At 47.5% G+C, this 25,990-nt stretch overlaps 1 protein-coding gene across 1 annotated transcript in view; it reads right to left on the bottom strand.

Annotated features, from left to right (window-relative positions):
- The window catches only part of sra1 (steroid receptor RNA activator 1), a 39,182-nt gene extending 14,425 nt beyond the window's left edge, over positions 1-24,757 (bottom strand). Inside the window, exons 1-4 of the mRNA XM_084320691.1 lie at positions 24,524-24,757; positions 19,173-19,286; positions 13,472-13,728; positions 968-1,076 (exon numbers count right to left, since the gene is read on the bottom strand). Of these exons, the coding sequence (XP_084176817.1) occupies positions 968-1,076; positions 13,472-13,728; positions 19,173-19,286; positions 24,524-24,548 (505 nt within the window). The 5' untranslated portion in view covers positions 24,549-24,757. The remainder of the gene's footprint in view (positions 1-967; positions 1,077-13,471; positions 13,729-19,172; positions 19,287-24,523) is intronic.
- Between the last annotated feature and the right edge of the window lie 1,233 nt (positions 24,758-25,990).

Here is a 25,990-nt window from a genome sequence, read left to right as displayed (position 1 = left end):
CTATGTATAAATAGACAAAATATAAGTTTGTTGAATGTAAATAATATACATATTGCACAAAGCTACGTATAAGTAGTCAAAGTGTAGGTCTGTTGAATATATAAACTACAGCGAGTACACCACAAAATAAATATAGATACTGTTTCGGACATAGTCAATTAAACAGATATGTACACTCAGGACAAGGACTGATATTTAAACATAAATAATACATAATAAATGTATACATGATCATGCAACATAAAATTTTTTTTTGAAGGAACGGTTTGGGAGAGGGAGGTAGGGAGGGGTTTTAGTTTGTGTGGTGTGTTGTGTGATAACAATGTTGAAATTCTGAAGTTTAGACTTACAACTGAAATAACATTTTTGTTATTACAGAGGGAGTAAAGTATCGAACAAATTTACCATTAGGTACCGGTATCGGTTCAAATGTGAGCGGTACCAAACCCTATCTATCACTGTACATAAATATACTGTACATACATCAGTTTAGCATTTTTTTACATTTACATTGTATATTGTTAATGCACTTTACTGTTACACTCCGGTTAGATGCCAACTTATTTTCGTTGTACTGTACTTTACATTTTAATCTAATCTAATCTAGACAGACAGAATGATAGACAGACAGACAGAATGATACATGGACATACAGAATGATAGATGGACAGACAGACAGAATGATAGACAGACAGACAGAATGATAGACGGACAGACATAATGATAGACAGACAGACAGAATGATAGACGGACAGAAAGAATGATAGACGAACAGAAAGAATGATAGACGAACAGAAAGAATAATAGACGGACAGACAGAATGATAGACGGAAAGACAGAATGATGGATGAACAGACAGAATGATAGATGGACAGACAGAATGATAGACGGACAGACATAATGATAGACGGACAGACAGAATGATTGATGGACAGACAGAATGATTGACAGGCCAACAGAGAGTGACCTTGGCTCAGGGTATCCATGAGTCGCCGTACAACCAGCGAGAGTCGCCCCGCCCTCCAGCTCTCCTCCAATAGACGAAGGCGCTTTTCCACATCATCACACACTTGCTTCTGCAAAGAAGTCAAAGGTCACAGGGTGAGTTAGGTCAGAGACCTCCCTTCAAAAAGGAGACTAGCCAAGTCCTTCTCACTTCCTGCAGTTCATCATGGGAGCTACACAAGTCTTAACCATTTGGTTGCCGAAAAATAACTACGTTTCTGTTGACCGATCGTTGAGTGCCGGAAACGTAGATCTACGTTTTTCTCACGGTATTTCTTTTATTCGCCATTGCCATTCATAATTCAGCGGGGCACCTTGTGCATACTGTTCTGAGTGTGTCTGAGCTGGCATATACCGCCCTCTAACGCCTTCGGCCATTATTGCACCCCGTTAGAAACGGGTTTGTTTCTTTTCTCTACCGAGCTACGGCATGGGGGCGGGTCCTAAACACTCCGGCAAAACACACGCTTGTAGGGATGGTTTGGACTACTGACCCCGCCCGCCCGTTAAAGTGCAATGCCCAACAATGTTGGAGAAAGGATTGCTGTGGATGACTGGAATGGCGATGAGATTATTGGATTCTTTTTTTTGCATTACATCAGAGACCAGGTAAGGACACTATATATGAAAGCTTGCGTTGATCTGATATTTATTTCTACCGCGATTGAAGCTATCTGTGTTTTATGTGTATGGCTGTTTGCCGTTGGGTTGCAGGAGGGGAGGGGGGGGAGCGCCGCGCTCCAGGGCACATTTCATGTATTCACGAGGAAGGATAATAATGATAATCTAGCGTTGATTTCAGGACGATCCGATGATCAGGCGAAAAATGACGTGTTTATTGAATTACACAAAAACGCTGTTTTCGCGTATTTTCCCTGGAATTACTCAGAAGCAACCAAACTATATTCATATTCAAAACGGAAATGTACGGATGAAAAAATAATCTGTTTTTTTGCACGTTGACCAGAAGCAACTCACTGAGACTCGACAGCGTTATTAGACCCATAGCTATACTATAAAATATAGATTTAGCTCTACAAACTACAACTACGTTTACATGGGGTTAATGGACAGCAAGGAAGGGGTCACTTCCCGGAAGGGGCGTGGCACTCAATGTGTTAAAGGTGCACTTTTATAGGAGGTAAAAAAAATTTAATAATTATAAAGATAATTTAATTATTATAAAAAAATATTATGGAAATGTATGGTTGAAACATGCAAACGTTCAAACGCACACACACTAATAAGCATTGGAGGCTTTTAACCAGGGCCGGACTGGGGAAATCATTCAGGCCAGGAAATATAGTGCGAAATATAGCCCCAGTCAGGCCACTTTTTAAGCGGGGGTCTGACTGGGGGTCCCCCACAATGACATTTTTTGTTACAAAGACTTAATTTCCTGCATTCTGGTGCAGGATTTTTTTTTGTACCCTTTAAATGCCAGTGTTTGTGATGGCATCACAAATTATTGTTAAAAAACAGGCTAGCTGTATGATTAGCAACAACACTGATTTTGATGGATTTTCTATTTTTTTGTAATGTCAGATTGAAAATAATACAATCTTTTATTCAACTTCAGCCCTGATCATAACACCACATTCATTTTATAATTCTAACCCTTTAAATGCCAGTGTGTGTGATGGCATATATTTGCAATATATCAAATGCAAAGTAGATTTTTCTGGGGGGGATTATTACAGGCTAGGCTAATTTGGGTGGGGGGGTTGGGAAATCTGGCGACCCCCCCACGGCGGCTTGCGACCCCCACTTTGGGAACCACTGATTTAAAGTAAATGAGTTTGAATATGGCCACCAGTGATGTCATCAGGGACATTGAATCCGTATGTTTTTACAGCACCATGAAATTATGTAACAGGGCTAGAAATTGCGACCGATTTTGACGCACACACACGCTGCTCGCAGTGCCCTCCCCCTCACAGACCCGTTTTGTCACAGACCCGTCTCATTTGCACCGAAGATAGCAAGCGCGCAGCTCCTCTTTTAACACCACTGAAGCATTAAACAATGGCCCAGTAAACTATTCACTTTAGTTTAATACACGAGGCGGTGTCTAATGTTATCTAGCTGGCTAGCTACTGATAGCTCATAACATAATTGAAATTAGTTTTTGCAGCTGTGGCTAACGTTAGCTAGCTACCGATCTTCGGCTGGCTAACGTTAGCTACCTAGCAACTGTAGCTTGCTAATACGGGCTGTGCTGGCTGGCTAGTGGCTATATTTTAATTCGCAATGGAGTGGAGCTAACTAACTGTACAAATCGATGTGATTGGCTGAGACTGTATTTTGTACTGTTGGCTGCCTGGCTGTTGTGGATTCGGGTAGCCAGCTAGCAGCTAACATCAACTTAACGTCAACACTCTGTTGACACTCTGAGCTAGTTTGCCGACAGCAATGTAACAAACATTGTGCGGAACCCTTATCCCCAACACATAGTTCCGTGTGTGAATAATGTTGAGCCACCACAAAAGATGAATCCAAAGTTTAATATAGTAAGAATAGTACTAGGCTATATTATAACACATCTTTGCAAGTAGATTACATTAGGAAAATGCCCTTTTGACATGTAGCCTACATATTCATAATCATGAAAGTTTATTTGGAAGTATTTTATATTCTGTACTTAGTTTTAAAGTGGTCAGACAGTTCCCTCTGTGTGTAATACAGACAGTATTCACACATTCATAAATAACACTTACAGAAAAGCTTATTGTGCACTGTAATAAGTTTTGTTCAATGGGGGATTTTTTTATGTATCGAATACTATTCTTTACTATTATTCTTTATTCCGCCGATTTTTGTCCGCAAACTCCTCCCAGAGCTTTTGCACCACATACAGGGAATGAATGGCGAATTAAGAGTGTAGGAGCTGCATTTATTTTTTTACCATCACCTTGGGTAAATTGCGACAGTGATCTCAATTTTGGACGTAGATATAAAAACAACATATCAAGACGATGACATGCCTGTCCCCTCGCTCACAAAAGAAAAATAAATGGAATTGGACATTTCTATCTCAACTTATGACCATTTGTTTGAAAGTTATGCTCCACATAGACACCAATGGGTTCTTCACTCTTGCGTTTCCCCCCTTGTTTCCCGATCGCCACCCAGGCCACAATTGTCGACGGAATTACACAATATCGCACAGAACCCTTCATTGGGGTTCGCGCTCACATTAACACTTTGAGTGCCAGCAACGTGTTATGTCGTCTTTTCATGCCCCCTGTTGAGTGCCGATGACGCGAATTGTCGTTTGATTTTTTTATTAGCGATCTGAATTCATATTTCATCAACCGAGTCTCCCGTTGGTACAGCAGCCCCTCTAGGAGCTCCGATGGGAAAATATCGCCCCCCTATCGTCTATCCCTGTGTAACTGCAGGCCATTCGATTATACTGGTGGATCTGTGGAGGGGGAGCCTCCTCGCTCCACTATGCTAGCGAGGGATCTGATGAACATGGAAGTGATCGCGAGATGGAAAGCAGCCTGGAATATATATTTACAGCAGACAATAATCAATCAATAAACGCGATCGATATTTGGAATGGCGATCAGGAATTGGAATAATCTTTTTGGAGAACATCTGATCTAAGGTAAGGAGTCTATGTTACCAGTTTTAGGATAATCAGAGCTGTATTCACTGAGATAACAGCGTGTCCCGTATGTGTATGTGTGTGTGCTGTTGAGGAAATGAGAATCGATTTCTCAGCTCGCTTCTATAGCGTGCATAAGTACACATATACTATCGATAATCTAGCATTTATTTGAAAACGATTCATAAATAGGCCGACAAATGACAACGTGTCTAGTGTATTCGAGAATATTCCAATAAATGCCGTTTATGAGGGAATCTTTCTATTTTCCGGAAATTTTTGAGAAAATGATAGCTTTTCGAAATGCTATAAAAAGGATATGAACCAATTAAAAAACAATCCGTTTCGACAATGTTGACTGCAAACAAGTCATTGATAAGCGACGGGCAGATTAGACACAGCCATAATTTCAAACATAGATTATGCGTTTTTAACGCTATCATTGAAGTGGATGATGGCACTGCACTCAAGGACATTAATCAACGTTATGGCTGGCACTGAAAGTGTTAAAAGGAATAAGCTTAATCTCTTATAGTTTTCTTTTAATCATCGTGAGACTGAAGGAATGCGTCAGCCCTCATTGAAATACATTGCCACCAAAGTGCATGTCATTGCATCAGCCTAATTAGTGGTAAGCAGGTGTGCATGACTCAGAGGGAGCTGTCAATCAACTCAGTACAGCTGACCTGGCAATGACCTCTCAGGGAGTTAACCCTTCATGGCCCCTCTGTGTAGCAGTACTGAGTTGATTGACAGCTCCCTCTGAGTCGTAGAGACTTGCGGGTTGTGGCATTGTACTCAGTAGGGATATCCTCTTTCATTGGTCAATGTTGACCACTCACCCGATCCTTAGACCACACCCCCTTAGGCCACACCCCCTTTGTGTATCTCTTGAACCGTTTGTCATAGCGACTTGCGGGTTGTGGCATTGTACTCAATAGGGATATCCTCTTTCATTCGCATTTAGCAGTTGTCATGACAGCGCGGCAAATGACAACCAGAAAGGGGTGGGCCGTCGTTGCTACGACGAAGATCTATAAGTCGAACGGTGTTTCCGCGTGTAAGGCAGACCAAAGAAACAAATCCCACAGGAGGGAAGAGACCAAGAGACTCTCTCCTCTCATCACAGAGGGGGGGGGGGGGGGGGGGGAGGAAGGATGCCACATCATCATTAGCTTCGGCTACCACGAGGATGGTCTTGGCTAACGACCAGGCCTGATCACCATTGGACTGAATAGCAAGGACGATACAATTTGATACATTTGATAACATCTGATTATGAGGTTCTGTGTGAGGTTCGCCTTTCCCTTGACCTTTAATTCCCTGTTCTCCTCACCTCACTAGCCCCCACCCTCGCGTTCGTTTTACTCTCGTTTGCTCTTCAGCAGCCACACCCTTGGACTACCTGTCATGATGTGTTTGATTGGTCTGGTGCCGAACACACACTTCTAGTTAAAGTATCAATTACCTTCACGCACCTGATGTGTATCCTAATTAGCACCCCTTTGGGCTTTAAGTACCTCGCTCTTCCCCTCTGGCCTTGTCGGGTCGTTCCGTATCATATCTCTATCACCTAACTCCTTCGGGAGGTACTCTGTCTATAGGCTCCTACGGGAGTTCTGTTTCTGCCTGTATGCTGTTTTATCTCCGGCGTGAGACGAGGTGCAAGCTTTGGCCACCTGTCGCCGTTGCCTGGAGGGAGAGATTGTACTGCGCTCCCTAATTCTCTACGGGAGGTATTCCAGTGTTCCACCCCAGACCTCCGCGCCAGATGCGCTCAAGCCTTCGCCACCTGTCGCCGTTTGCCTGGAAGGAGACACCGTACTGCGCTCTCTAAACCTCTACGGGAGGTATTCCGGTGTTCCACTCCAGACCTCCGCGCAGCAGATGCGCTCTCCGTACCGGCGCGTACTCCAAGCTGACGCGCACCATCCAGACCTCCGAGCCTGACGCGCTCTTCACTCCAGACGCGCATCCAGACGCGCATCCAGACGCACTCCAGACGCACCATCCAGACCTCAGAGCCTGACGCGCTCTTCACTCCAGACGCGCATCCAGACGCGCATCCAGACGCACTCCAGACGCTCATCCAGACCTCCGAGCCTGACTCGCTCTTCACTCCAGACGCGCATCCAGACGCGCATCCAGACGCTCATCCAGACCTCCGAGCCTGACGCGCTCTTCACTCCAGACGCGCATCCAGATGCGCATCCTGACGCACTCTAGACGCGCACCACTCAGACCTCCGCGCCAGATGCGCTCTCCGTACCGGCGCGTACTCCAAACAGACGCGCACCACCCAGACCTCCGCTTGGACAACCCGTTCCCCGTAGCGACGCGCTCGCCCTGTTTGATCCTGCTCTCTTTACGCACAGCGCCTGGGTGAGTTTGCAAGACTGTCTTTTGACCCTATCATTTTTCGTGTGTGTTAAACACTGAAGAGATCCTGCTTTTTGTTCAGACTGTCACTCACCCTGTGCCTGCTTTTTGGATTGTTCATTTGGGATAATATTTGCTTGAACTTTGCTCACTGTGTGTATTCACACCGAAGATATTATCACCTGGATTATTATTGGGACATCGCTTACTGTGTGTATTCACACCGAAGATATTATCACCTGGATTATTATTGGGACTTCGCTCACTGTGTGTATTTGCACCGAAGATTCAATCACGTGGATTGTTGTTGGGACATTACTCACAGTGTGTATTTACACCGAAGATTCAGTCACTTGGATTACTCTGTTTTGGGACAAGTCACTTCTCCTGTCACCTGCTCTGTTCCCAACTGTACTCTGAGCTAACCCGCTCTCTCTCTCCCTCTCTGTCCCGTTACCACCTCGGAGAGCTGCCGAGAGGATTCTGCAGAGCGGCTCTGACGTCACTGTCTGATTCCTCAGACGAACCTTCCCGGGAGAAGCTGCAGAGCAGCAACATTCTTCTAATGCTTGTATCCCAGTCTTTGTCTGTTTTCCACTCTCTAGTCCTCCTAGTCCTCCCTGTCCAGTCCTTCTAGCCCTCCTAGTCCTCCCTGTCCCCAGCCCGCCTCCGCGGGCCTCTGTCCCTGTTTCCCCTCTCTAGTCCTCCCTGTCCAGTCCGTCCAGTCCTCCTAGTCCTCCCTGTCCAGTCCTTCCAGTCCTCCTAGTCATCCTAGTCCTCCCTGTCTAGTCCTTCCAGTCCTCCCTCTCCCCAGCCCGCCTCCGCGAGCCTCTGTCCCTGTTTTCCCATCTCTAATCCTCCTAGCCCTCCCTGTCCAGTCCTCCTAGTCCTCCTAGTCATCCCGTCCAGTCCTCCTAGTCCTCCCTGTTCCTGCCCTTGTCCCTTGCCCTGGTCCTGTTCCCTTAGCCTTCCCCTTAGCCAGCTCGCCTCCTAAAGGCACTGTGCCTTTTTCCCATTTCTTGTTTTCCAGTAATTTGTGTTCTCCCTTAAAGGGACAGTGCCGTTTTCTGTGTGTTTCAATAAATGCCCAGTTCTTGGCTTACTCTCATACCTGTCTTGTGTTGTGCGATTGGGGTCGGTTACAAACCATAACAGTACGACCCGACCAATCGACGACCCCAGCCAGCACAGACGGTGTATGTTGAGTTTGCCTTTTTTTTTGTTAGCCCTGTTAGCTCCCCTGTTAGCCTGTTGACTCCCCTGTTTGCTTCCCTGTTAGCCTCGTTAGCTCCCCTGCAGCTTGTTAGGCCTCTACTACCAGCATGGCCCCAGTCTGCTAGCTTTGCCCCGGCTGCTAGCACAGCCTCTATGTTAATGCAGCCCTTGCTGCTGGCATAGGCCCTGTAGCTAGCCATGCCCAGGCAGCTAACCCAGTCCCTCTGCATGGCCCCAGTCTGCTAGCTTAGCCCCGGCTGTTAGCACAGCCTCTATGTTAATGCAGCCCTTGCAACTAGCATAGGCCCTGTAGCTAGCCATGCCCAGGCAGCTAACCCGGTCCCTCTGCATGGCCTCCACTTTTTGTGCAGTTTTCCCACTGCTAGGACTGCCCTTTCAGCTAGCAAGGTCAGTTTTTCCCACTGCTAGGACTGCCCTTTCAGCTAGCAAGGTCAGTTTTCTCCCACTGCTAGGACTGCCCTTTCAGCTAGCAAGGTCAGTTTTCTCCCACTGCTAGGACTGCCCTTTCAGCTAGCAAGGTCAGTTTTTTCCCACTGCTAGGACTGCCCTTTCAGCTAGCAAGGTCAGTTTTTCCCACTGCTAGGACTGCCCTTTCAGCTAGCAAGGTCAGTTTTCTCCCACTGCTAGGACTGCCCTTTCAGCTAGCAAGGCCAGTTTTCCCACTGCTAGGACTGCCCTTTCAGCTAGCAAGGTCAGTTTTTCCCACTGCTAGGACTGCCCTTTCAGCTAGCAAGGTCAGTTTTCTCCCACTGCTAGGACTGCCCTTTCAGCTAGCAAGGTCAGTTTTCCCACTGCTAGGACTGCCCTTTCAGCTAGCAAGGTCAGTTTTCCCACTGCTAGGACTGCCCTTTCAGCTAGCAAGGTCAGTTTTCTCCCACTGCTAGGACTGCCGCTTCAGCTAGCAAGGTCAGTTTGCCCCACTGCTAGGACTGCCCCTTCAGCTAGCAAGGTCAGTTTTCTCCCACTGCTAGGACTGCCCCTTCAGCTAGCAAGGTCAGTTTTCTCCCACTGCTAGGACTGCCCCTTCAGCTAGCAAGGTCAGTTTGCTCCCACTGCTAGGACTGCCCCTTCAGCTAGCAAGGTCAGTTTTCTCTCACTGCTAGGACTGCCCCTTCAGCTAGCAAGGTCAGTTCCCCACAGCTAGGACTGTCCTTCCAGCTAGCTTGTTCTCTCATGCTGGTCCAGCCCTGTCTGCCAGCCTAGCTCCGGCAGCTAGCGCAGCCTCTATGTTAATGTAGCAGTACAGCTAGCATAGGCCCTGTAGCTATCAGTGCCCTGGCAGCTACCCTTTCCCTCTGCTAGCCCCTTCCCTGTTCCCCTCTCCAGTGCCCCTGTTCCAGCCCTGTCTGCTAGCCTAGCTCCGGCAGCTAGCGCAGCCTCTATGTTAATGTAGCAGTACAGCTAGCATAGGCCCTGTAGCTATCAGTGCCCTGGCAGCTACCCTTTCCCTCTGCTAGCCCCTTCCCTGTTCCCCTCTCCAGTGCCCCTGTTCCAGCCCTGTCTGCTAGCCTAGCTCCGGCAGCTAGCGCAGCCTCTTTGTTAATGTAGCAGTACAGCTAGCATAGGCCCTGTAGCTATCTGTGCCCTGGCAGCTACCCTTTTCCTCTGCTAGCCCCTTCCCGGTGCTCCTCATAGTTACCCCTCAGCTCCTCTAGTTACCCCTCAGCTCCTCTTGTTACCCCTCAGCTCCTCTAGTTACCCCTCAGCTCCTCTAGTTACCCTTCTGCTACCCTGGTTACCCCTCAGCTACCCTGTTCCTTTGCTAGCCCCACTTTTGTGGTAGCTTCCCCTGCTGGCATGGCCCAGTACTTTTTGTTTGTTGCCTTGTTTTTTTTTTCCCCTGCCCCTCTGTCTGTGTTTTTGGGTCGCCCGGTGGCTCCCGTGGAGGGGGGAGTACTGTGAGGTTCGCCTTTCCCTTGACCTTTAATTCCCTGTTCTCCTCACCTCACTAGCCCCCACCCTCGCGTTCGTTTTACTCTCGTTTGCTCTTCAGCAGCCACACCCTTGGACTACCTGTCATGATGTGTTTGATTGGTCTGGTGCCGAACACACACTTCTAGTTAAAGTATCAATTACCTTCACGCACCTGATGTGTATCCTAATTAGCACCCCTTTGGGCTTTAAAGGATAACTCCACTATTTTGGGAAATTAGCTTATTTAACATCTTCCCTGGAGTTAGACAAGAAGATGCATACCTTTTTTGTCTCTGTGCGTGCATTTTAGCTTTGGGAATAGATGCTCCGTTAGCATAGCTTAGCTTCATCACTGGAAGTGAGGCAGGACAGTAGCCTTACAGTGCCTTACAGTGTATTGCAAGGTCTGACATTGACCAAACTTGATATGCATGACCTTGGTGGGCTCTAGGTCAACTCCTGAAAAGGGGGTCAATGTCAGACCTTGCAATCAAAAGTTAGGGGCGCACTGAAATTATGGCAAGGGTTATTAGCCCCCTAACTTTTGATTGCAAAGTCTGACATTGACCCCCTTTTCAGGAGTTGACCTAGAGCCCACCAAGGTCATGCATATCAAGTTTGGTCAATGTCAGACCTTGCAATACACTGTAAGGCTACTGTCCTGCCTCACTTCCAGTGATGAAGCTAAGCTATGCTAACGGAGCATCTATTCCCAAAGCTAAAATGCACGCACAGAGACAAAAAAGGTATGCATCTTCTTGTCTAACTCCAGGGAAGATGTTAAATAAGCTAATTTCCCCAAATAGTGGAGTTATCCTTTAAGTACCTCGCTCTTCCCCTCTGGCCTTGTCGGGTCGTTCCGTATCATATCTCTATCACCTAACTACTTCGGGAGGTACTCTGTCTATAGGCTCCTACGGGAGTTCTGTTTCTGCCTGTATGCTGTTTTATCTCCGGCGTGAGACGAGGTGCAAGCTTTGGCCACCTGTCGCCGTTGCCTGGAGGGAGAGATTGTACTGCGCTCCCTAATTCTCTACGGGAGGTATTCCAGTGTTCCACCCCAGACCTCCGCGCCAGATGCGCTCAAGCCTTCGCCACCTGTCGCCGTTTGCCTGGAAGGAGACACCGTACTGCGCTCTCTAAACCTCTACGGGAGGTATTCCGGTGTTCCACTCCAGACCTCCGCGCAGCAGATGCGCTCTCCGTACCGGCGCGTACTCCAAGCTGACGCGCACCATCCAGACCTCCGAGCCTGACGCGCTCTTCACTCCAGACGCGCATCCAGACGCGCATCCAGAAGCACTCCAGACGCACCATCCAGACCTCCGAGCCTGACGCGCTCTTCACTCCAGACGCGCATCCAGACGCACTCCAGACGCTCATCCAGACCTCCGAGCCTGACGCGCTCTTCACTCCAGACGCGCATCCAGACGCACTCCAGACGCTCATCCAGACCTCCGAGCCTGACGCGCTCTTCACTCCAGACGCGCATCCAGACGCGCATCCTGACGCACTCTAGACGCGCACCACTCAGACCTCCGCGCCAGATGCGCTCTCCGTACCGGCGCGTACTCCAAACAGACGCGCACCACCCAGACCTCCGCTTGGACAACCCGTTCCCCGTAGCGACGCGCTCGCCCTGTTTGATCCTGCTCTCTTTACGCACAGCGCCTGGGTGAGTTTGCAAGACTGTCTTTTGACCCTATCATTTTTCGTGTGTGTTAAAGACTGAAGAGATCCTGCTTTTTGTTCAGACTGTCACTCACCCTGTGCCTGCTTTTTGGATTGTTCATTTGGGATAATATTTGCTTGAACTTTGCTCACTGTGTGTATTCACACCGAAGATATTATCACCTGGATTATTATTGGGACATCGCTTACTGTGTGTATTCACACCGAAGATATTATCACCTGGATTATTATTGGGACTTCGCTCACTGTGTGTATTTGCACCGAAGATTCAATCACGTGGATTGTTGTTGGGACATTACTCACAGTGTGTATTTACACCGAAGATTCAGTCACTTGGATTACTCTGTTTTGGGACAAGTCACTTCTCCTGTCACCTGCTCTGTTCCCAACTGTACTCTGAGCTAACCCGCTCTCTCTCTCCCTCTCTGTCCCGTTACCACCTCGGAGAGCTGCCGAGAGGATTCTGCAGAGCGGCTCTGACGTCACTGTCTGATTCCTCAGACGAACCTTCCCGGGAGAAGCTGCAGAGCAGCAACATTCTTCTAATGCTTGTATCCCAGTCTTTGTCTGTTTTCCACTCTCTAGTCCTCCTAGTCCTCCCTGTCCAGTCCTTCTAGCCCTCCCTGTCCCCAGCCCGCCTCCGCGGGCCTCTGTCCCTGTTTCCCCTCTCTAGTCCTCCCTGTCCAGTCCGTCCAGTCCTCCTAGTCCTCCTAGTCATCCCGTCCAGTCCTCCTAGTCCTCCCTGTTCCTGCCCTTGTCCCTTGCCCTGGTCCTGTTCCCTTAGCCTTCCCCTTAGCCAGCTCGCCTCCTAAAGGCACTGTGCCTTTTTCCCATTTCTTGTTTTCCAGTAATTTGTGTTCTCCCTTAAAGGGACAGTGCCGTTTTCTGTGTGTTTCAATAAATGCCCAGTTCTTGGCTTACTCTCATACCTGTCTTGTGTTGTGCGATTGGGGTCGGTTACAAACCATAACATTCTGTTTATTGAATAAACAACGCTTCTCCTTATAAGGTATTACGCTGTCACGTGTCAAGGTGTCGAATTCTTACGAAGGTGGAGAATTATTATGGTTTGCGGATTGTACTAACGGGGAGAGATAAGGATCTTATCAGCCAGTGTCGGAGATGTCAGGACCATTAAAACGACACAACGCAGAGGAATTGGATGGAGAGCCAAACAGACGAAGACGTGATACTGGCCAGATTGATCAGGATCTAACAGTATCGATGGAAAAATTATTTCTTTATGGCATATTGAACGGAAGGTTCTTACTGTCAATTGACAATGATATTGGATCCATAGCTATAATATAAAATATAGGATTAGCTCTACAAACAACGTGACGCACAGTGAACGTTTGTAATGGAAAGCTGGCCTAACAGCGGGCCCAGTCTAATGGCTGGCACTGGATGTGTTAACAGCAACATACAGGTCCGTGACATTGAATAGAATATTAAAATAGAAAAAAGCAAAAACGATCCAAAAACGTATATATGTTTTTTGGCCCTGAACGGTTGGCGAGCAAACACGTATATATATATATACATGGTTGGCCGTGAAAGTGTTAACAGACTGCCTGCAGGTGCTCAAGGTAGTAAAATAGTCAATAACTATTATTATTATTACTTACTTACTTTAACAGACTTCCTGCAGATGCTCAAGGCTTCTCTCAGAGCAGAGCCCACATTCTCAAACTCTGGCTCGCCCTCCTGCTGGCCACCGGCCTCCACAACTTCCTGACCAATCATTGGCTGACGTTGTGGGGGCGTGGCTATGCCTGGAGGAGGAAGCAGGTTTGTGGTACGAGGGGGCGGAGTTAAGCCAGAGAGAGGAAGTGTGGGTGGGGCTGAAGAAGGGGGACGAGAGGCACCAGGGGGCGGAGCTCCAGAACCTGTAGACCAATCAGATGGAGGACACCTTAGTATACCTGCTGATGAATTTAAGACTGTGCCATTATTACTACCAAATGTAATAATTGTGAAAGCCCCTTGAATATTGAAGAGCACTGCTCTGTTGTAATCCAAAATTGAACTATTTTATCACTGTTCTATGTTAAATACCCTGTTGTATGTCTGTTCCATTTTATAATTCTTAGTCTATTTCTAAACCGAATCATTTTAAACTATTTTTGTACTGAATGAAACTGTAAACAGAGAACCTATTGGGATACTAGGTCCTAATGTGAAACACTGTGATTTACCTTACCTTGCTCATGCTCGCTTATGCCTATATTTTTTACTGTTGTGAAGCACTTTGAACTGCAACTTCTGTATGAAAAGTGCTATACAAATAAAGTACTGTGGTGTCACATTAAGGTAGTCTCTCACGCCAAAGTTGACGCGTCACAGGGGAGGAGATATAGGGGAGTGGAGGTGTGTGTACGGTGTTGATTCTGTGAATGAATAAAGTAGGAAGTCACTGAAGGACCTGTCACGCGCATTATTGTATCGCCTCTTCCTTCAACTTCCCACATTGGTGACCCTGATCGTTGGATTATTATTATTATTGTTATTATTATTATGAGTGATAACGAAGAAAACGCTGTTCGGCCCGCGGCTGTGGCAGCTGCGGTGTCTGTCAAGTTGCCAGAGTTTTGGCAGCACGACCCGGACCCATGGTTCCAACATGTCGAGGCTCAATTCCATCTGCAAGGTGTCACAGTGGACGACACAAAATACTATCATGTCGTCGCTGCATTGGATGCACAAACCACCCGTCGCGTCATGGGATTTTTACAAGAGCCGCCAGCCATGGGGAAATACGCCGCTCTCAAACAACAGCTGTTACGGCTGTTTCAGCTGTCAGATACGGAGCGGGCGGAGCGCCTGTTGTCACTGAACGGTTTAGGTGACAGTAAACCAACCGAGCTCATGGAGAACATGTTGGCGTTGCTCGGCTCAGGTGACGCATCATTTTTGTTTATACAGTTATTTCTGCGTCAGCTTCCACCTCCAGTACGCACTGCCTTGGCTAGCTCGCGGCTCGTGAGAGCCAAGGATTATCGGGGGATGGCAGAAGAGGCTGACAGAATATTGCTGGCAACCCGCCACTACAGTGTTAACGTTAACGCTGCGCTGCCGGCGGGGGAGATGACAGGAGCTGCGGTATCAGATCGCCGGAGGGAGAATGAACTTTTTTCATCGGCGTTATGGTGCCAAAGCCAGGCGATGTGAGCAGCCTTGCTCTTTTTCCGGCCAGGGAAATGCCAGAGCCGGCGCTCATTAACAGCTGTGAGTGCTGGCAACACAACGAGGCTGCTGTTCATTGAGGACACGTTGTCCAGTAGGCACTTGCTGGTGGATTCGGGAGCCCAGCGGAGTATCCTGCCAGCTTCAGCTGCGGACGGCTTGAGTGGCAGTCACGGCCCCCCGCTGGACGCCGCCAATGGAACTCCGATTCGCACCTTCTGCACCAGGTCAGTGACTGTTTGTTTCAATGGACATGCTTTTAATTGGGATTTTGTATTTGCTTCTGTGTCAATGCCTATACTGGGCGCGGATTTTTTATGTGCTCATAGACTTCGTGGATGTGGCGAACCGTCGCTTAATTGACGCTGTGTCATTTGCCACTTACCCCTGCACTCTGGGGGGGGGGGGGGGGGGGGGGGGGGGGGGGGGCGGCTCCTCGCTGATTTCCCCGCTCTGACTGTGCCCACGTTTTCGGCTATGGTCGCAAAACATGGGGTGGAGCATTATATGCCCACGGCCAGTCCGCCAGTTTTCGCGCGTGCACGCCGCCTTGACGCCGCTAAACTGGCCATCGCTAAAGGGGAGTTTGACACAATGGAGCAGCTCGGCATTGTGCGGCGCTCCGACAGCCTGTGGGCCTCGCCTTTGCATATGGTTCCGAAGGCTGATGGGAAGTGGCGCCCGTGTGGAGATTTCCGGCGCCTCAATAGTGCCACGGATCATGACCGCTACCCTGTCCCGCACATCCAGGACTTTTCTGTTCACCTGGCCGGGACCACCATTTTCTCCAAGGTGGATTTGGTGCGGGGCTACCACCAGGTGCCAGTCCATCCCAGAGACGTGCCCAAGACCGCCGTTATTACCCCGTTTGGACTTTGAGTTTTTAAGGATGCCTTTCGGACTCAAGGGGGCAGCGCAGACCTTCCAGCGGTTAATGGACTCTGTGCTGCGAGGGTTGTCATTTTTGTTTGTGTATTTAGACGACATCCTGGTGGCCAGCACATCTGCTGAGGAGCATTGTTTGCACCTCTGACAGCTGTTTCAGCGGCTGAATGAACATGGGCTGATTGTTAACCCAGCCAAGTGTCAGTTCGGCCGGCCAGACATAGACTTCCTGGGCCATCACATCTCTTCACAGGGAGCTGTGCCTCTGCCCACCAAGGTGGAGGCGATCACTGCCTTCCCACATCCTCGCACCATCAAGCCCCTACAGGAGTTCCTCGGTATGGTACATTTTTATAACCGATTCATACCAGGAGCGGCTCTCTTGATGCACCCCCTGTACGAGGCACTAAGGGGCAAGAAGGACAATCAGGAGGTGGACTGGTCCCCTGAGAGGGTCCAGGCGTTTGATAGTGCTAAGGCTGCTCTCGCTAACGCTACTATGCTGGCACACCCGTACCCGGCCGCTCCAATAGCCCTCACGACCGATGCCTCGGACTATGCTGTGGGGGCGGTGTGTGATCAGTGGGTGGCCGGCGCCTGGCAGCCTCTGGCCTTTTTCAGCAGGACAATGCGGGACAACGAGAGGAAATACAGCACGTTTGACAGGGAGCTGCTGGCCCTTTTCCTCGCCACACGTCATTTTAGGTTCCTGTTGGAGGGCCGGGAGTTCACCGCTTTCGTGGACCACAAGCCTCTGACCTTTGCCATGGCTAAGACCACGGAACCATGGTCGGCACGGCAGCAGCGCCAACTGTCCGCCATTTCGGAATTCACCACGGACCTGTAGCATGTGGCGGGCAAGGACAACCTGGTGGCTGACTGCCTCTCCAGAGTGCGGGTCAACACTGTGCACCTGGGTGTGGACTAAGCAGCCATGGCAGTTGACCAGTGCACGGACATGGACATCCAGGCATTCAGGACGGCCACGACAGGACTGAGACTGGAGGATGTGGTGTTCCAGGACAGTAAGGCCACGCTCCTCTGCGATGTCTCCACAGGCCGACCTCGCCCGATGGTCCCCGCTGGCTGGCGCCGCCGCATTTACGATGCTATACATGCTTTGTCGCACCCGGGGGTGAAGGCATCAGTTAAGCTGGTGGGGGCTAGGTTCGTCTGGCCGGGCCTCAGGAAGGACGTCAAGGGGTGGGCTGCCTCTTGTGTAGCGTGCCAGCGCGCCAAGGTGCATCGGCACACTAAGGCCCCGCTGGGGCCATTTCTCATCCCGGAGAGACGTTTTGATCACGTTAACGTGGACCTGGTGGGCCCGCTGCCCCCCTCCCAGGGGTTCACTCACCTGCTGACCATGGTGGACAGGACCACCAGGTGGCCGGAGGCTGTGCCCCTGTCGTCCACTACATCGGCGGACGTGGCTCGGGCGTTCATCTCCACCTGGCTGGCCCGTTTCGGTACCCCTGCAGATCTAACTTCGGACAGAGGGCCCCAGTTCACGTCAGAGCTGTGGAGCGCCGTGGCGGAGAGTTTGGGGGTGAAACTCCACCGCACCGTGGCATACAACCCGCAGGCAAATGGTCTCTGTGAGCGTTTCCACCGCACTATGAAGGCGGCTCTCCGGGCGGCTCTTACGGACAGTAATTGGGTTGACCGTTTGCCGTGGGTCATGCTAGGCCTGCGCTCGGCCCCAAAGGAGGATCTGCAGTCATCTTCGGCTGAGCTCGTGTTGGGTCAGCCGCTGAGAGTCCCTGGGGAGTTCCTCCCAGGTGCCACAGCCCCCTGGTCAGCTGCGACTCATCGCTTGGCCATCCGAGACGCCGCCAGCACTTTCGCTCCCGTGCCCGCACATCACTGTTTTCCCCTGTCCTACATCCCCAAGGACTTGATGTCAGCCCCGTACGTGTTCATCCGCCGCGATGCCCACCGATCTCCACTCCAGGCTCCGTACGATGGGCCCTTCCGGGTCCTGGAAGCGGGACCCAAGAGCTTTATGGTGGACAGAGGGGGGCTTCAGGAGCGGATATCGGTGGACCGTTTGAAGCCTGCACACGTGGCCCCGGACGGGCCGGTGGAGCTGGCTCAGCCCCGACGGCGCGGCCGTCCACCCAACCCCACTCCTGCCGCAATTTCGCGGCCCGTGTCTGCCTCTACCCCAGCAGCAGCCCCGGACTCTCCCCCAGTCCAGCCTCGCCGCCGGCGCGGACGGCCACCGGCTCGTGCCCTTCCCCCCTGACTGTTAAGCGCAGTCGTTATGGTCGGGTAGTCAGGCCTCCTACGAGGGGCTGAGTACTTTGGGTTTTTTTTTGGTATGGGTTGGGGTTGCAGGGTATGTCTACTCTGGGTGTTCGGGGGGGGCCTGTGTGGTGTCACATTAAGGGAGTCTCTCACGCCAAAGTTGACGCGTCACAGGGGAGGAGATATAGGGGAGTGGAGGTGTGTGTACGGTGTTGATTCTGTGAATGAATAAAGTAGGAAGTCACTGAAGGACCTGTCACGCGCATTATTGTATCGCCTCTTCCTTCAACTTCCCACAGTACGGTATATATATTGGCTTGGTATTATATTATTATTATTATTAGTGGAAGTACACCCCCACAGAACCTTGTGTTGATTTGTAGTAACTAGTACTGCAAAAGTACATTAAGTATTAATAGCAGTGATGGCAGTAAATCACTTGAAAGATACATACATATGCAGTATTCACACTAGTATTAGCAGTAGTAGTAATAACAGTAGTCAAAGTATAGTCGATTTATAAAAGAAAAATTACTAGCAGTAATAGTATCAACAATGTTAACAGCAGTAACAATAGTAGTAGTAGTACTACTAGTAGTAGTAGTAGTAGTAGTAGTAGTAGTAGTAGTAGTAGTAGTAGTAGTAGTAGTAGTAGTAGTAGTAGTAGTAGTAGTAGTAGTAGTAGTGATAGTAGTAGTAATAGTACTACCTGTAGTATATTGAGGTACTGGTACAGTAATAACAGTAATAATATTACTACCTGTAGTATATTGAGGTACTGGTACAGTAATAACAGTAGTAGTATTACTACCTGTAGTATATTGAGGTACTGGTACAGTAATAACAGTAGTAGTATTACTAACTGTAGTATATTGAGGTACTGGTACAGTAATAACAGTAGTAGTATTACTACCTGTAGTATATTTTGGTACTGGTACAGTAATAACAATAGTAGTATTACTACCTGTAGTATATTGAGATACTGGTACAGTAATAACAGTAGTAGTATTACTACCTGTAGTATATTGAGGTACTGGTACTCTCTTGCTGAGGTTTTTCTTGTTGCTGTGAGACGCCTGGAGGCCATATGAGAACTGTGGCGGGTCGTTCCATCCTCGTTCCTGGTTTCCTAGGCAACAAAAGCAGTAGTATTATAGTGCTAGTAGTAATAGTAGTAGAAGTAGCAGTAACAGTGGGTCAGTCCACCCTTGCTCCTGGTTACCAACATATGCAGTGGTGTTAGTGGGGTGCCTGGACACTCAGTCAGTCATTTCAAATTGATGCGAAAGTTTCAAATTTCACGCAAATTAGACAATATGTGGAGAACTAGAGTTAGATATGAGAATAAGATAACCCACTCAAATGTTTTATTTTGTATAGGCCTGCCGCGATAAGCAATAAATAGATTAATTGCTGCGATAATTAAAATTAATGCAATGATTTTGACGGGCGCGATTAATTGCTATTTGCGCGTTTGTTTTAATGAGGCGGAACCAGTGCCCCTTGTCAGTCACTGTCCGTGTTGGGAGGCGGGCCGCTGACGTTACTAGAGTACAGCACGGGAGCTCCGTGGGGCAACGCCACATAGCTTAACTACATTTCTCAATAGTGTTGCTCCTTTTTTTTTTTTTTTTTTTTTTTTTTTTATTATTGGTCTTTTTCCCCCTCCATTTTTCCTCCGATTTTCTCCCATCCCAATGTTAGTCGTATGCCAATTCCCAGCCCCTTCCTGGTCGCTGCGCACTTACCCCCCACAGTCAGATCATCTGGGAGAGTGGAGGCTACCACGTGCTTCCTCCGACACACGGTCCAGCCAATCACCGCTTCTTTTCACCTGGCAGCGCGGATTCGCATTGAGAGGGCGTAGCGTGTGGGAGGACCACACTATCCCCCTCAAGTCCAATCCGCGCTTAGCAGGCGCCCCGACCGAACTGTAGGAGTCGCTGTTTACAACGACCCGGACCCACCCCGCCAGCTTCTCCCACCCTCTAATACAGCCAATTGTATTAGTGCAGACGGCCAGCCAAGCTGGTGACAACCCCGGAGCTGTGAGCTGGATTCGAACAGGCGAATCCAGCTCACAGCTCCGGGGCTGGTGACGAACGCAATCTCCGCTCGGCCACCTAACCGCCTAGTGTTGCTCCTTTTAACCAAGTAGCATTATTTGTAGTGTAACGTTAGCTATTTTTAGACCCAAGTAGTTACTCGCTACTGCCCGGAGAAACTGGACTGCTAAATAAAGATGAAAGATAGAGCTTTGATTCTCATTCCATGCTAACATTAGCTAAATAGCTAACAAACGAAATACAACGTATAGCATAGCTACAAGTACAACACAGAATAACGTTAATACAATTACATGCATCATTGTTTACAATGAACGGGTGGGGCTAGTCAAAGGACTGGACACGGGGACAAGTTAAACATGAATTAATTTATTATAACACTCCGGTAGTTTCGAGTCGTGCTGCAGTGCTTACGCACCACAGCTATTCTATTATATACTGCTTTGACGCTTCCTCCTCATCGTTGATTGCCTGTAGTAGCTGCATCTAACGTTAGTAGCTAACGTTAAAACTAACCTAAAGTTAGTTGTTCACCAACAATTTGTTTTATCATTAGCTCAAAAACAGAACCGGACGAGACAAGTTGTCGGCTCATAGGTTCTGCTTAGGATAATCACAACAATACTTCCGGTCTGGTCGGTGGGCTTCAAAATAAAAGTCTAAAACACCGGAAAAGACGGAGCGGTGGGCTTCAAAATAAAGGTTTTGGGAAATAAATTTCTCAAAAAAAATTCTCTAACCGGTCGCAATAATATCGCTTATCGCGATATTTTCGGGGGCAATTAATCGCCCAGCAAAATGTGTTATCGTGGCAGGCCTAATTTTGTACATACATTTTATAATGTACAGTTATACCATCTACTGCCACTAGAGGGCATGCTAGCAGAGATGTCTTGTTCTGACTTGTTAGTTAGTTCATCAGCCAGTTAAGGACCAGCACATCACTAGAATGGGTTCCACTAGGTTCCAAAATTCCAATCCAATAATGATGTAGTATAAGGAGGTAGCTTACCAATAAAGGGCCTTAAAATTTACAAATACCAGTGGTTGCACCTCTCCAGCAGTGAACACAAACTAACCGTATCTATCATTAGTGATGAATCTGAAGGGCAGAGTGGTCCAAGGATTTAAGGGTTGAGGCCACAGTATGCCTATAAATTACATCACCATAGTCCAAGACTGATAAGTAAACTGCTTTGACAACTCTCTTCCTACTAATCAAAGGAAAGCTGATTCTGTTTCTGTATAGGAAGCCAATTTTATGTTGCAACTTGGAGGCAAGGTTGTCCACATGGAATTTAAATATAAATGTATCATCGAGCAACACACCAAGATATTCATATTCAGTGACTCTCTCAATGCTAGAACCACTTACCATGGTAGATATGCGTAAACTAGGGCTGGGCGATATGGAAAAAAAATCATATCGCGATAACGATATGATAATGTTATCATATTTCTCGATATCGATAATTATCTAAATTGTTATAAGTATATAAACAACAGATGTATGTTTATTTTGCAGCAATTCTTTGTCATTGCCGCCATCTTTAGTGTTACATCCCCTCACACTCCAGTTCTCAGGCTGCAGCTGGTTTAAAAGCTAAAGTAAACCGGCTTCTCTGCTGGCTGTGGCTCCAGGGGAGTTGAACAGTTCTGGCTCTGCTAGTTTATTTTCGATCTTTTGGCGCTTTTTTGGTGGACAAACCACCGCACATGTGCACCGTGACTGGAGTCTAGTTCTGCTAGCACACATAGCCTACTGTGTACAGACGGTTTCAAACTGTATTTTAAATTAGAAAGCAAACAAAATAAATGGACAAGAGAAAAATAAATCTCAATTTGGTCAGTATTGTCATTTGGACAAGCAAAGCCATTACTTTAAGTTGCAGGCAAGAAAGACAAGTCTGTCCACTGTCTCTGGTTTTAAAACTGCCCTGTTGCAGGTCACAAAAAAAATTAAAAATAAACGATTTTTCGATTTTTTTTTTGTATTTCGATATTCGATATCGATTATTAAAATATATCGCGATATTTATCGTTATCGTTATATCGCCCAGCCCTAGCGTAAACCATCAGATAATCAGACAGATAATCTTGGAACCAATCACATTCATTCTATCCAAACCAAGAGTAGCCTAAATGGTGTGAATCGACATTATAAAAAGAAAATACTATTCAAAAGTTACCCATGACTATTAGTCAAAATACATGACTATTAGTCAGAATCCATAACAATTAGTGGACTAAGAGTGTCTTTACTGGAGGACAGACCTATTGCCTTGTTAGTTTGGACATGTCTATCTTGTTAATGTTTATTAATTGATGGACCGTTCTATCTTGTTAAAGTTTATTAACCGCTACTATTCCTAATTTATGCAAATGACATGTCGTCAGCTTGCGACTGCAACTTGTTCCTGTTTGCGGACGACTCAGCCCTGCTGGTCTCTGACAAGAACAAGTTACAGGTTGAAAAAGCCCTCAGCTCGGAACTAGGCAAAATCTGCATATGGCTCGCCGACAACAAAGTATCATTACACATGGGCAAAACAGAGTCCATTCTCTTCGGTTCAAATAACAAACTCAGCAAGACCGACGGCTTCTTGGTTACAGTGGGTGACAATATTGTCACAAGGAAAGATGAAATTACCTACCTGGGTTCCATCCTAGAGGCTAATCTTTCCTGTGACAAAATGGCATCCAATGTAATAAAAAAAGTCAACCAACTAACTAGATTCTTGTACCGGATCTCCTCTCTGGTAAACAAGAATACCCTGAAGACTCTAGCAGGAGCACTCATTCAAGGGTACTACGACTATGCTTGTTGCACCTCATGGTACCAAAGCACCTCAAAGGCACTAAAAGACTACTGCTTGACCTGACTCCTAGAACCCACCCCACCCCTGCCCACTTTGACAACCTAGGATGGCGAGTAGACGACAGAGTACAGCAACTTGCAATGGGCCTGGTCTACAAGATACACTACGCGACCAAGGTACCCATGTACATGTCAAAATACTTCCCAAAGGTCAGTGAATACCACGATCACAACACCAGAGGGAGCTCCACAAATCATGTTAAACCCAGATTCGGCTCAAACAAGGGACTAAACACGTTTCGCAATTATGCCACATCAATGTGAAACGCCCTACCCAAAGCTGTAAAGGAATGTGAATCACTACCCACTTTCAAAAACACTCTCAAAAAACACCTACGAGAGACTGCAATTCGAAACTGGCCCCTACCAGGCATGCGTTGTTCATGGGACGGGGTAGCACGGTGTGCCACCCCATGATAAGTACTCGCTATTTGCATATCAATAGCGCCGGTCGTCAGGTGTGTTAAATACGTTCTCAGACACATTCACACCTAACTTGTTGTGAAGATGTGTTACATTCCATTCGTAGAGGCAATTAGGCACTGTCTTTAGTCTGTGCCCTAGCGAGGGGACATTAAATGCGCATTCGCGGGAGCGCGCGTGCACGTGGTGCATGTCACCCCAGATGATTTCAATAACGCACCACTGGCCCCTACAAATGTCCTAACCCAGTTGTACAGTAAATGCTTTGTCAGTATTCCAATGTACAGTGTACAGTAAACTTTTCAATCAATCAATGATGGTCTTTTTCTCTTCCCGTCTATAGTAACTCAATCTAATAAAGTCCAGACTCTGGTATTAGTCTCTAGGGACACACTGTAAATATCCTAACCCAACCCCCTCCAATGTACAGTCATTTACCTAGTATGGTTGTCAATAGTCCAATGTACAATTTTGTTTGTTTGTACAGTGTCCCCCCCCCCCCTCAATGTACAGTTTTGCTTGTTTATACAGTGTGCCACCCCCCCCAACCACCTCCAATGTAAATTACCCAGTATGGTTGTCAATATCCCAACGTACCCAACCCCCCCCACCCAACCTCCTCCAATGTACAGTTTCTACGTCAAATGTATATACTCCCTTTTCTTGACTCCTTCTGTATCACAAACAGTACTGTATTTGCAAATCTGGTATGTCATAAATGTATAGATGTAGCAGTACTGACTATCTGTATGTCATGTATGTCATATATGTCCTGATGAATTGAAAATGGGGGACCCTGATGTAAACAAGACGAAAGTCTTTCTCTGGTCTGCATCCCCCTTAACAATTGTGTGTATTGAGCTGTACTGTATTGTACCCATTCTGCAATCTGTTAATAAAGTTTTCAATCAATCAATCAATCAATCACTTGTATCTATTCCACTAAAACCCAAACCGTCTATTTAATCACTGAATGGTTATTAATCACTAAAATCGTACCTGGTTTGACAAACGTGTCCTCCATTGTCGCCACTTTCTTACGTCAAAAACTCCAACAACAAACAATAAACGTGCGGTTTCCTTTAAAGGTTTAAAGTGTAGTGTGTCTCCTGGTGACATCAAGCATAACAATCTGACGTTTATATTTGTATATTTGGACGCTTTTTTTCACTCGCGAGGTTTGCTTTGGTTGGTTGCTTACGGAGATAAAACTGGGAACGAACTTGTTGTTTACTTCCGGGATGGGGAAACTGACGCGGTGACGTGTTTGGCCGCGATCCCGCGAGAGTTGGTGAGGTTACTTGCGGCTGCGTCGCGTGATTTCGAAACCTAGCCGCATTTCTCGGAGACGCTCTCTGATTGGCCGACGCCTGTTTCTATGAATGAATGAATGAAAACTTTATTTAACAGATTGCAGAATGGGTACAATCAGGGGTGCAGTCGTAATATGGGCGGAGGCCAAACGGTATCCTATTATTATGCAAAGTCTAGGCACTTATCACCTAGACTTTGCATAATAATAGGATGCGCGCACATCGAAGCCCAAACGCCGTTTGACCGCGGTTGCCCAGCACTGCACCACTGGGTACAATACAGTACGGCTCAATACACACAATTGTTAAGGGGATGCAGACCTGAGAAAGACGTTTGTCTTGTTTCCATCAGGGTCCCACATTTTCAATTCATATAGACATTTATGACATACACAACATACATGACATGTATGGCATAGGGACAAACTTGTCATACAGAAGTACAGAATACTTTCATACAAAATGCTTCTTACTGTTACGCTCCAGAGACTGTGCTAGACAAGATTGTATCAAATAACATAGTATAGCATGTAAATTAGAAGTAGAAAATGAGGTCACAGTGTTCAGTATAGACATATGTACAATGTTCGATGCAGAATAGACGTAACTGAGTTACCATATAATATACAATACTATGCAGTGTACTAATGTACAATACTATATAGTGCAAAGCAGAAATGGGATGAGGTACAATTTAGGTACAATTTACAGTAAGGTGTACGAGTTGTAGTGCAATCCTTCATCAATAAATATAAAGTGCGGGGAGTGGGTGCTACAGTGTGTTTGTTTAAAGTGAGTGTGTGCTATAAAGTGTGGGGAGTGGGTGCTACAGTGTGTTTGTTAAAGTGAGTGTGTGCGTGTGGATGTCTGTGCTATGTGCGTTTGATGGTTGTTGTTGTGTAGTGTTCATTGTTCGTTGAGCAGCCTGATGGCCTGGGGATAGAAGCTTCTTCTGAGTCTTTCTGTGCTCGCCTTGAGACTCCGGTATCGCTTGCCTGACCATAGCAGTTCAAAGAGGCAGTTGTTCGGGTGACTGGAGTTTTTAATGATTCTCTTAGCCTTGCCCCTGCACCGCTTGTTGTAAATGTTCTGGAGGGTGGGGAGCCCCCCTCCAATTGTGCGTTCGGCTGAACGTGTCACTCTTTGTAGTCTG

This window comes from Notolepis coatsorum (assembly GCF_963971535.1).
Source record: "Notolepis coatsorum genome assembly, chromosome: 8".
NCBI classification, from domain to species: domain Eukaryota; kingdom Metazoa; phylum Chordata; class Actinopteri; order Aulopiformes; family Paralepididae; genus Notolepis; species Notolepis coatsorum.
Note: the sequence above shows the minus strand (reverse complement) of the source record. Positions and strands in the feature narration are given on the sequence as shown.